Source organism: Castor canadensis, chromosome 1 (assembly GCF_047511655.1).
Source record: "Castor canadensis chromosome 1, mCasCan1.hap1v2, whole genome shotgun sequence".
In the NCBI taxonomy this organism is placed as follows: domain Eukaryota; kingdom Metazoa; phylum Chordata; class Mammalia; order Rodentia; family Castoridae; genus Castor; species Castor canadensis.
In genome coordinates this window covers 121,606,516-121,619,347 of record NC_133386.1, presented here as the reverse complement: position 1 = coordinate 121,619,347, position 12,832 = coordinate 121,606,516, and the positions used below count along the sequence as shown (strand labels likewise).

The window sequence follows — 12,832 nt, the reverse complement described above, 5'->3', positions numbered from 1 at the left end:
TTATTGCATTTTTATTATTTATTTATTTGATGGGGCTGGGGTTTGAACTCAGGGCTTCATGCTTGCAAAACAGGAGCTCTGCTGCATAAGCCACACCTCCAGTCCATTTTGCTCTGGTTATTTTGGAAATGGGGTCTTGCAAACTACTGGGCTGGGCTTGAACTGTAATCCTCCTGATCTCAGCCTTCCAAGTAGCTAGGATTATAGGCATGGGCCAGCTCTGGGTGAGCTGTCTTTTCTTCATGTGAAAATGAGGATAATCACACTTGCCCCTCCTAGCCTCCCTCTGAAAATGTAGTGATGCCTCTATGTACACGAGAGCACATGGAATGCTCAAGACTACCAACTGTTATCCAAGTTGTCTTTCTTGTTGGAGCTCTGGTTTTGCATCCCTTTTTCTGTGTGGGACAGATCCTTGTTTTTTTGTTTCTATATCCTTTACTGGTCATAAATTATCCTATAATCTATAGGATATGTACCATATATCCTATAGTAGATTCTCTTCTTTTATTTTCTCCTACTCCCTGGCCCTTCTCTGGCCCATCTCAAGGTGTGATCTTAGGTCCCCCAGTAGCAAATGAAGGGAATCATTTAGTCAGTGTGATCCAAACAGGCCTATTAACTAATTATACTTGCTTCATTTTTTTGCCCTTTAAACATTTCCACTTTTGTTAAAAAGCACAATTTACGTTCATTGAAATAAGTCATTTGGTGGAGAGTAATGAAAATATTTGAAAAGATCAATCTCCTCTTTCAGGTGGTCAATGTTAAGGTAAATATGTAGCTTTCCACGTTTTTGCTATTCTTTATAAATACATTCAAACCACGTGACATGTATATTCTCCTTCCATTTTTGTAAATGAAGTCTATGAAGTCTTATGCATTATGCTGTAACCTAACCTTTCTGAAACCTACTAATATGTCATTAATTTATATTCATGCCAGTACATATATACCAAATAATTCTTTAAAAGCAACATAATATGTATAATATGAGTGTAGTATAATTTAGCTTTTGTACTATTGATGACCATTCAATTGGCTTCCAGATATTTTGCTATTATAACAATTCTGCAGTAATCATTATTTTGAAAAAACTTTTAAATGGATATCTAATAGTTATAGGATGCAATAATTCAAGACATGTATATAATGTGTGATCAACAATCAACAAATGTAATAAACATTTCTGTTTCCTCAAACATTTATCACTTATATGCACTGGAAAACTTTAGATTCTCCTAGCTATTTTGAAACATACCATACATTTTTATAGACTGTAGTTAACCAGAACTAATTCCTTCCATTTGTATTTTGGCATATGTTATCGAACCTCTCTCTGTTCCTCCCTTGTCACTCTGTAGCAAATCTAGTGATGGATTTTCTTTTTAAAGCTTCCACAAGTGAGTGAGAACACAGAGTGTTTTTATTTCTGTGTTGGTTTATTTCACTTTATATAATGTCCTCCAGTTCCATCTACATTGCCACAAATGACAGAATTTCATCCTGATGGCTGGAAAATATTTCATTGTATGTATATGTCATATTTTGTTTATTTATCTTGAGATAGACATGTGGGTTGCTTCTATCTATTGGCTTTGCGAATAGAGTTTCTGTGAACATGAGTGTGCAGCTATCTCTTTAAGGTACTACTTGAAGATCTTTCACATACTTACCCAGAAGGCATAAATTCTGATGCATGCTACAACATACATGAATTTTGAGAACTTTATGCTAAGTAAAATAATACAGTCACAAAACAAGTATTGTATGGCTCCACTTACATGAGACATCTAGAAAAATCAAATTCATGGAAGCAGAAAGAAGAATGGTGTTGCCAGGGGCTGGAGAAGATGGAACACATGAGTTCTTCAGGGGGTATGCACTTTCAGTTTTGTAAACTATAAAAGAATTCTGCAGATTGGTTGTAAAACAATGTGACTAGGAGATTCTAAGATAGTGACTAGAGGGAGGAAGCAGAAAGCGTGTTCCTAAAGTAAAATCTTGGAGAGATGCTGGAGATACACCCTACAGGAAAACCACTGAGAAGAGGCAAAACTCCAACTCCTCCACACCTCCAGCCCATGCATAGCATCCCCACTCCACATTAAACGGAGAAACCAGGAGAGCTCCATGCAGCCAGACACCAGCTTCTACCAGCTTGAGAGACGCAGACCACCAGGTGAGCAAAGCGGCACGTGGTACTCCCACAAACAACCCTGGGCCACATCAGCATAGCTTCCTGGACAGACTGTCCCCACCCAGGGAAAAAAGAGAAAAAAACCAAACTGAATAATAAACAACAACAAAAAAAGACATGTAGCAAAGAGGGCGGGGTGCCCTGAGCGCCAAAGTGGGGGTGGAATCCCTCACAGAACTTTAAATAAACAAGCTGGCCTGAGAAGGCAGGAGTGGTGGCCCCCACCCAGCAACCTTGGACCGGGAAAGCTTGTAAAAGTGGTTGTGTGAGGAAAGCTCCACTGGAGATGTGGGAAGGGACACTTCCCACATGAACTGTAAATAAACAAGATGGCTGGAGAAGGCAGGTGTAGCGCCATCTCCCCCAGTGTGCTTGGAAAGGGGACACCTTGTAACAGTGGCGGTCATGCCCAGGAGAACTCTAAATAAATAAAGCCTGTGGGGCTAGGTGAGTGTTAAGCTCACTCCTGAGATGTGCATAAATAGAGTCTCCAGCAACAGCAGGCTGACAGTAGTGGGCAGGTGAGCTGCAGCCTCAGATAGATGTTCACAGAACTGTCTCCAGACCCTTTTTTTTTCTTTTTTCCTTTTCTCTTCCTTTGATGAGACAATGACTGAACTACAATTGCATGCTGAAAGACTTACTGAACTTGGGGATTTTTTTTTATCCTCTGTCTCTCTAATGCCTGTTTAGCTTACTGTTGATTAGTACACTATCTCTCCCTGTTTGTTTCTTTGACACTGTTTTTTTTGTTGTTTGTTTGTTTTTTTACTTGTTTGTTTGTTTTTCCCCTTTTTCTTTACCTTTGCTTTCCCTCTCCTCTCACCCAATCATTCTAGATATCACTGTTGTTATTATTACAAGCTAGAAAATACTTAATTGCACACAGTACAGGAGCAGTAACAATAGCAAGGGCAATGATGGGAAGACAGAAAAAAGAGGGAAACCATTTCCCCCCAGCAATAAATTAGTACAGGAACCAGAGGGAAATGAAGAAAACAGATACTCAGATCCAGACTCCAACAAAACGAAGATAAACTATGCCAAAGAACCCAATGAAGCCCACAAGAACAATCTGAAAGAAGAAATCCTGCAAGTAATCAATGAGAATTTTATAGAGATGATACTGGATAGGGTCAACCAAAATGTACAGGAGACACTCAAGAAATTCCAAGACAACAAAAATAGAGAATTTCAGAAAGCACAAGAAGAAATAAAATAAACCATAGAAGCACTGAATAAACACCAAAGTGAAACAAAGAACATGATTAATAAAGAGGTAAATGAACTCAGGATGAAAATTAAATATTAAAGAGGAAGAGACTCAGGATAAGGAAAACCTCGGAAAAAAGAACGAAACAGAAATGCAAAACAAAACAGAAGGCCAATCCAGCAGACTAGAACAAACGGAAGACAGAATCTCAGAACTCAAAGATGAAATGGTAATTAAAAGAAAAACCAAAGAACTATTAGTTAAACAACTCAAGACCAGTGAAAGAAAATGCAAGAACTCACTGACTCCATCAAAAGACCAAACCTGAGAATCATGGGCATTGAGGAAGGAGAAGAGGTGCAAGCAAAGGGAATGTGTAATATATTCAACAAAATAATAATAGAAAAAATCCCAAATCTAGAGAAAACGATGCCCATACAGGTGTACGAGGCCTCCAGAACACCAAACAGACATGACCAAAATAGAACTACCCCACGACATATCATCATTAAAACAACAAGTACAGAGACTCGAGAAAGAATATTGAAGGCTGTAAGAGAGAAAAAACAAGTAACATACAAAGGTAAACCCATCAAAATCACAGCAGACTTCTCAACAGAAACATTAAAAGCAAGAAGAGCGTGGGATGAGATCTTCCAGGCACTGAATGAAAATAACTTCAACCCCAGGATACTCTACCCAGCAAAACTATCATTCAAAATAGATGGAGCAATAAAAGTCTTCCATGATAAGCAGAAACTAAAACAATATGTGACCACAAAGCCACGACTACAAAAGATTCTTCAAGGGATTCTGCACACAGAAAGTGAAACCCAACATAACCATGAAAGGGCAGGCAGCACCAAACTACAGGAAAAGAAAAAGCAAGAAAATAGAGAGTAACATTGATTTAGGTACACACAATCAAACCTTCAAGCAACTAAGACAACTAAATGACAGGAATCACCACACACCTATCAGTACTAACAATGTCAGTGGACTTAATTCCCCCATCAAAAGGCACCATTTGATGAAATGGATTAAAAAGGAAGATCCAACAATTTGTTGCTTACAGGAGACCCATCTCACCAACAGAAATAAGCATAGGCTTAGGATGAGAGGCTGGAAGAAGATTTACCAAGCCAATGGCCCCCCAAAACAGGCAGGAGTAGCAATACTTATCTCTAAAAAAGTAGACTTCAAACCTACATTGATCAAATGTGATAAAGAAGGACATTCCGTACTAATAAAAAGGGGAAATAGACCAAAAGGAAATAACAATTATTAACCTATATGTACCCAATGTCAACGTACCCAATTTCATCAAACATACCTTGAAGGACCTAAAACCATATATTAACTCTAACGCAATGTTCATGGGAGACTTTAACACCCCATTATCATCAATAGATAGGTCATCCAAAAAAAAAAATCAAAAAAGAAATCCTAGATCTAAAATATACCATAGATCAAATGGACCTAGTTGATGTCTACAGAACATTCCATCCAACTTCTACACAATATACATTCTTCTCAGCAGCCCATGGAACCTTCTCCAAAATAGATGACATCCTAGGGCACAAAGCAAGCCTCAGCAAATATAAGAAAATAGAAATTATACCATGCACTCTATGTGATCACAATGCAATAAAACTAGAACTCAACAACAAAAATAAAGACAAAAAAGAAACATGCAAACAGCAGGAAACTGAATAACTCATTGCTTAATGAACAATGGGCCATTGATGAAATAAAAGAGGACATTAAAAAGTTCCTGGAAGTCAATGAAAATGAAAACACAACCTATCAGAACCTATGGGACACAGCAAAGGCAGTCCTGAGAGGAAAGTTTATAACCATGACTGCATATGTTAAAAAGACTGAGAGATCCCAAATCAATGACCTAATGATACATCGCAAACTCCTAGAAAAACAAGAACAAGCAAATCCCAAAACAAATAAAAGGAGAGAAATAATAAAAATAAGAGCTGAAATCAATGAAATAGAAACCAAAAAAACCATACAAAGAATTAATGAAACAAAAAATTGGTTCTTGAAAAAATAAACAAGATTGATAGACCTCAGGCAAACCTGACTAAAATGAGGAGAGAAAAAACCCAAATTAGTAGAATCAGGAATGCAAAAGGGGAGATAACAACAAACACCATGGAAGTCTAGGAAATCATCAGAGACTACTTTGACAACCTATATTCAAATAAATTCAAAAATCTTAAAGAAATGGACAGATTTCTAGATACTTATGATCATCCAAAACCGAGCCAAGAGGAAATTAATCACCTAAACAGATCTATAACACAAAATGAAATTGAAGCAGCAATCAAGAGTCTCCAAAAGAAGAAAAGTCCAGGACCTGATGGATTCTCTGCTGAATTCTATCAGACCTTTAAAGAAGAACTGATACCAACCCTCCTTAAACTGTTCCATGAAATAGAAAGGGAAGGAAAACTGCCAAACACATTTTATGAAGCCAATATTACACTTATCCCAAAACCAGGCAAAGACACCTCCAAATAGGAGAACTATAGGCCAATCTCCTTAATGAACACTGATGCAAAAATTCTCAATAAAATTATGGTGAACGAATTCAACAACATATCAAAAAGATCATTCACCATGACCAAGCAGGCTTCATCCCAGGGATGCAGGGGTGGTTCAACATACAAAAATCAATAAATGTAATAAACCACATTAACAGAAGCAAAGACAAAAACCACTTGATCATCTCAATAGATTCAGAAAAAGCCTTTGATAAGATCCAACATCATTTCATGATAAAAGCTCTAAGAAAACTAGGAATAGAAGGAAAGTTCCTCAACATTATAAAAGCTATACATGACAAACCTACAGCCAGCATTATACTTAACGGAGAAAAACTGAAACCATTCCCTCTAAAATCAGGAACTAGACAAGGATGCCCACTATCTCCACTCCTATTCAACATAGTACTGGAATTCCTAGCCAGAGCAATTAGGCAAGAAGAAGGAATAAAAGGAATATACGTAGGTAAAGAAACTGTCAAAATATCCCTATTTGCAGATGATATGATCCTATACCTTAAAGACCCAAAAACCTCTACTCAAAAGCTCCTAGACACCATCAACAGCTATAGCAAGATAGCAGGATATAAAATCAACATAGAAAAATCATTAGCATTTCTATACACTAGTAATGAACAAACTGAGCAAGAATATATGAAAACAATTCCATTTACAATAGCCTCAAAAAATCCCCAAATACCTAGGTGTAAACTTAACAAAGGATGTGAACGACCTCTACAAGAATAGCTGTAAACTTCTGGAGAAAGACATTGAGGAAGACTATAGAAAGTGGAGAGATCTCCCATGCTCATGGATTGGTAGAATCAACATAGTAAAAATGTCTGTACTCCCCAAAGCAATCTACATGTTTAATGCAATTCCCATCAAAATCCCAATGACATTCATCAAAGAGATTGAAAAATCTACCGTTAAATTTATATGGAAACACAAGAGGCTACGAATAGCCAAGGCAATACTCAGTAAAAAGAACAATGCAGGAGGTATCATGATTCCTGACTTCAAACTATATTACAAAGCAATAGCAATAAAAACAGCATGGTACTGGCACAAAAACAGACATGAAACCAGTGGAACAGAATAGAGGACCCAGATATGAAGCAACACAACTATAAGCAACTTGTCTTTGACAAAGGTGCTAAAAATATATGATGGAGAAAAGACAGCCTCTTCAACAAAAACTGCTGGGAAAACTGGTTAGCGGTCTGCAAAAAACTGAAGCTAGATCCATGTTTATCACCCTATACCAATATTAACTCAAAATGGATCAAGGATCTTAATATCAGACCCCAAACTCTAAAGTTTGTACAGGAAAGATTAGGAACTACTCTGGAATTAGTAGGTATAGGGAAGAACTTTCTCAATGGAACCCAGGCAGCTCAGCAACTAAGAGATAGCATAGATAAATGGGACTTCATAAAACTAAAAAGCTTCTGCTCACCAAAAGAAATGGTCTCTAAACTGAAGAGAACACCCACAGAGATGGCAAAAAAAAATTTGCCATCTACACATCAGACAAAGGACTGATAACCAGAATATATAGGGAACTCAAAAAACTAAATTCTCCCAAAACTAATGAACCAATAAAGAAATGGGCAAGTGAACTAAACAGAACTTTCTCAAAAGAAGAAATTCAAATGGCCAAAAAACACATGAAAAAATGCTCACCGTCCCTAGCAATAAAGGAAATGCAAATTAAAACCATACTAAGATTCCATCTCACCCCCCCGTTATAATAGCCATCATTAGCAACACCACTAGCAACAGGTGTTGGCGAGGATGTTGGGGATAAACGAACCCTCTTACACTGTTGGTGGGAATGTAAACTAGTACTACCACTCTGAAAAAATATTTGAATGCTTCTTAAAAATCTAAACATTGATCTACCATATGATCCATCAATACCACTCTTGGGGATATACCCAAAAGAATGTGACTCAGGTTACTCTAGAGGCACCTGCACACCCATGTTTATTGCAGCACTATTCACAATAGCCAAGTTATGGAAACAGCCAAGATGCACCACTACTGATGAATGGATTAAGAAAATGTGGTATTTATACACAATGGAATTTTATGCAGCCATGAAGAAGAATGAAATGTTATCATTTGCAGGTAAATGGATGGAGCTGGAGAACCTCATTCTGAGCAGGGTTAGCCTGGCCCAAAAGACCCAAAATCGTATGTTCTCCCTCATATGGGGACACTAGATCAAGGGTAAACACAATAAGGGGATTGGACTTGATCACATGCTAAAGCGAGAGCACACAAGGGAGGGGTGAGGATAGGTAAGACACCTAAAAAACTAGATAGCATTTGTTGCCCTCAAAGTAGAGAAACTAAAGCAGATACTTTAAAGCAACTGAGGCCAATAGGAGAAGGGGACCAGGAACTAGAGAAAAGGTTTGTTCGAGAAGAATTAACTTAGAAGGTAACACACATGCACAGGAAATCAATGTGAATCAACTCCCTGTATAGCTATCCTTATCTCAATTAGCAAAAACCCTTGGTCCTTCCTATTACTGCTTATAGTCCCTCTTCAAGAAAATTAGAGATAAGAGCAAAATAGTTTCTGCCTGGTAGGGAGGGTTGGGAGGGTAAGGGAGGAGGTGGGGGGGTTAAGGGAGTGGTGGGGAAGGTGGGAGAAATGACCCAAACATTGTATGCACATATGAATAAAATAAGAAAAAAGAAACCAATGTGACAATACCTAACACCAAATAACTGTACACTTACAACTGGTTAAGACGGTAATTTTTTTTAAATCACAATTTTAAAAACTATGAAAAGAAAAAGCTTATGAAAAAAATAAAAACCTCAGTAGTGAGTTCCGATTATATGATGGGCATTGGCAATTTCTGTACATTTTATCACTTAATCAACACAATAGCTGTTGAATCAATGCTTGTTAGATGAAAAGGTGGCTCTGTTGATTAAGGAGAGTGAACCAGCAGAGGACAGTAGTGATTTTATTGGAGGATCCTGACACCTAGTGGCTATTGCCACCTTAACCTAAAGACCTTTAGAACAGGCTGAGTCAATGGTCACTTTTCTGAAGTTCCTAGACTTTAATAAGAACTGAAGGTTAAAGTTTCATTTTGTCAAGAAATAGACACATCTAAATAATTTGACCAAGGTTTATGGGGATTCACGACAGCAGTGACAGTGCCTCTGGACACCAGTGATGGAAACACAGCCCCAGAAATAAGGAGACATTTATCGTACTTGGAAATATATCCTGCAGTTAGGAACTTCCCCAGGTATCCTTTTCTTTCTTTCCTCCTTTTTAAACTTTCATTTAGTATGCCTAACTGCTTTGTCTTGTAAAATGCCTATAGTAGCTGGGTGTGGTGGTGTGTGCTTGTAATTCCAGCACTCAGGAAGCTGAGGCAGGAAGATCTTGAGGCAGGTCAGGCTGTGCTTATAGCAAGACCTTGTCTCCAAAAAAAAGAAAAGAAAAAAGAAAAGAAAAAAGCCTGTGTCAACCAGTAGGCTCATTACTGACGGCCGAGAGATTGGAATAAAGGGAAAGAAACACACGGTATTGGAATTCTTTTTGGGATAATTCTTCAGATGAGTTAAATTAGTATCAAAGGAAATTCATAGGTTTAAAGGCTGAAGTTGTAAATTGGCAAAAGGTTTCAATCCTGCTAATTTAAATCAGGATTAAAGATGAAAGGTTCTAGATCCATAAATTATTTAATGGCTAGGAGTTTCAGCATGTGTTTACTGTGTCCATTCATGACTTTTAATATTTTTCAAAGAATAGGGAACAAAACCAGAAGGTTGTCTGTTTAATTTCACATAAAAAGAATGTGGCCCTCAGGGTTGGTGCACACCCTTCCAAGAATTATGAATGGAGCCAGGCTGTTCTTTTCTCTCCAGGCACTTGGCAGACAGAAAGGCCGAGCTGGAGCGAGTGAACAGAATCAACCAGTGCCTGCAGGAGGACTGGGAACACAGTGCTGCCATGAAGAAGCAGCGGGACCTGGAGGAAAAGGCATTTGAGAGGTGAAATCACCATGAAATCGCAAGTTCTTTGTTTGCAAGGAAATCCCCCCAGCTCTTGTTCCCTTTCCTCTAACCTGGGAGGACAGATGGGTTCCAAAATTGTTCTCCAGACCCTATCTCAAAAAACCCTTCGCATAAAAGGGATGGTGGAGTGGCTCAAGGTGTAGGCCCTGAGTTCCAATCCTAGTACCAATAAAAAACAAAAAAACAAATCAAATCTGAGCACACCAAAATAACAGTTTAAATGGCCAATTATCAACCAATTCTTATCATGGCTAATTTTTTTTCTTGACAAATATTGATGTGTAACTCTTTTTCTTTTAGATTTTCTTGTAAGGCACTTTCCACCTGTCTTTCTAATGGGTGGAACTCACATTTTATAACTGGGTTTCAATGGAAAAGTGGGGTTGTTTGGTCTACAGGAGAAGGGAAAGGGGAGTTGGAGAGTTCATGCTATTTTCTCAAGATTGTGGGAAAGCAAGTAAAGGCAACAAGATTAATTCTAGAGAGATTTTATTTCGATTTAGGAAGAATGCTTGGTCAACATGATAATAAAATATACAGGACAGGAAATAATTTTGAGTGTCAAGCTAACAAATTTTCTCCAGGGACATGGCAGAGTAGATCTGATACCTGAGAATCTAGGCCATGTTCTACACAGGGACTAACACATCAGGTAACAAGAAGAAAGTGGCTGATTTAAAATGAAAACAAGCAAAAGCAAAAATGAGGTTCATATGTGTACAGTTAGCACAAGCTAACATTACCAAGGCGAGCCAGGTAGGTCTTCCTTACCCACTTCCAGGTATGTCCGTGAGTGTGTGTGCGTGTGCGTGTGCGTGCGTGTGTTACTGGGGTTGAATTAAGGGTCTTGTGCTTGCGAGGCTCTACCACTTGAGCCATGCCTCCAGCCTAAGGCTGTCCTTGATGCTTTTTTTTTTTACAGAATTCCTCCCATGCAGAAATGTTGAAGGGCAGGGCAGCACACCAAGGAGTGGCTTGCATAACCTAGTGGAAAGTCAGCTCCTGATAACTCTTCTTCTCTGCTTCCAGCCACCTTTGTCCTTTTGTCTCCACTTTCTCTCCTGCCCTGAACTGCCAGAGGCTCTGAACTTCTAAGGCTTTCCTTTGCGGGCCTACTCTTAGCTCTTGGCAGGTGTTAAACTGTTAATCTGCTGCTTAATGGCCTGATTTCCCTCTTAAATGCTGTCCTGGGAGAGGAAGTAGTGGTGTATCCACTTGGCAAAATAGCAAACACCTTAGTTGGCTGTGTGACCTTGGGCCTCGAGTGTTCTCAGGTGTTGTGTGAGTGTGGCTAGACAGGATGATAGAGTCAGACTGCTGTGAAGGTACCAACTCATGATGCTTGATTTAGTGGAAAAGAGATTTGGAAGCAGGGGCTGCCAAAATATGGGGTGAGCAGCAGGTAGCAGGGAGAGACAGCAGGGGGTTGTAAGTGTCTTGGAAGCAGCAACCAGGTGTGGTTTTTCTTTTATACCACCACTCCTTCTAGGGACTTGGGGAAACCTCCTGACCACTGCTTTTGCTCTTCTCTCCTCAGGGCCTCCAACAAGCTGTTCCTCTTGGACCAGTGTGAGAAGTATGGGCGCTGCCTGCAGTGCCAGAGGCGCACCTCCAACGTGGGCAAGAGCAATGTGTGGCCCCTGAACAAGCTCATGCAGGGCTCTGGGTTGCTCGTGTAGAAGTCACAGTTTGAGCTTGCATTTCCTGAGAGATGCTTTTATACCTTTCACATGTTTGGAGTGATTGAAACACTGTATATTTGTACCTCGGAGGAAAAAAGTATTTTTCGGGTGTGGTGTTTTGACCACTTATTAAATTCATGTCAGCAGATTGTCCCCTCCTGCCTTCCTCTCACTCCTATCTATTTCCCAACCTTGTCTCTGATGGCATTGAAGATGCCTGGGTGGCCCTGAGGCTGGAACCCATTACCATAGGGGTGGGGGTAAGACCCAGCTTCGTGCTGGCTCTTGAGGTGTGGCTCTGCCATGCCCTCTGTGACTTTATGTGAGAAATTTCATCTCTAATGAATACTGTCATAATAAATATTTTCTATGATAATTCATAATGGTAATTTTGACCTCTCCCCCAATCCTAGACTTTTCCAGAAGACTGTGTATGTATGGACATCACTCAGGTAGGTTAGGCTAGTCATCTCAGGGGTCAGAGTGTTGTAGCCCAGGTTTTCTAATTGATGATACTCTGGGCTTTGTTAGGGTCCAAGGGATATCATTCCCTTGGAGACCCCTGGGTGGGACCTTCTGTTGCTTGGCTGGATTAGCAGGTGCCACCTTCTCTCATGGCTTCACTTGCATCCATTGTTAAGCATCCTTGCATTCTTATGTTGGGTTGAGGAGGACTTACCTTCCAGCATGAAGGACTGATTTAAGAAGACTGATTTAAGGTAGGTTTAGCCAAAGACTTCCTTCATTTATCTTTATCATTTCCCTCTCTTTGCCCTACTCTAACCACCTTGGGTATAATAATTAGAATGAGTAATTTTAATAATTAGCTTCCTGAACTATAAAAGCTAGGAAGAAAGTCTCTTAGCTGTTTGCCTTCTGCCTGCCACATATCTCCCCAAGAAAATGAGGGAGTGTACATGTAGAGAGATGTTTGTGAATATTTAAAAACTTGCTTTGCCCTACTACAAATGTAAAGCAGGAATATCTTGAGCTCTGAATAGAGAAGAGGAAAATACTGGCTCAAGTTGATCTCGTTAGTGGATATTGCTAATTCTAATGCCTGCTGATGATTGAAATTCCTTGAAACCTCTTCCACAGCCTCCTACAGGGCTGCCTCCTTGCACTT

At 39.3% G+C, this 12,832-nt stretch overlaps 1 protein-coding gene across 2 annotated transcripts in view; it reads left to right on the top strand.

Moving 5' to 3' along the window:
• Ccdc81 (coiled-coil domain containing 81) overlaps positions 1-11,876 on the top strand; it is a 49,492-nt gene extending 37,616 nt beyond the window's left edge. For both annotated transcript variants that reach the window (XM_074066040.1, XM_074066030.1), the window contains 2 exons: positions 9,875-10,000; positions 11,562-11,876. In XM_074066040.1, coding sequence (XP_073922141.1) covers positions 9,875-10,000; positions 11,562-11,703 — 268 coding nt within the window. In that variant the 3' untranslated portion in view covers positions 11,704-11,876. The remainder of the gene's footprint in view (positions 1-9,874; positions 10,001-11,561) is intronic.
• Positions 11,877-12,832: the final 956 nt, after the last annotated feature.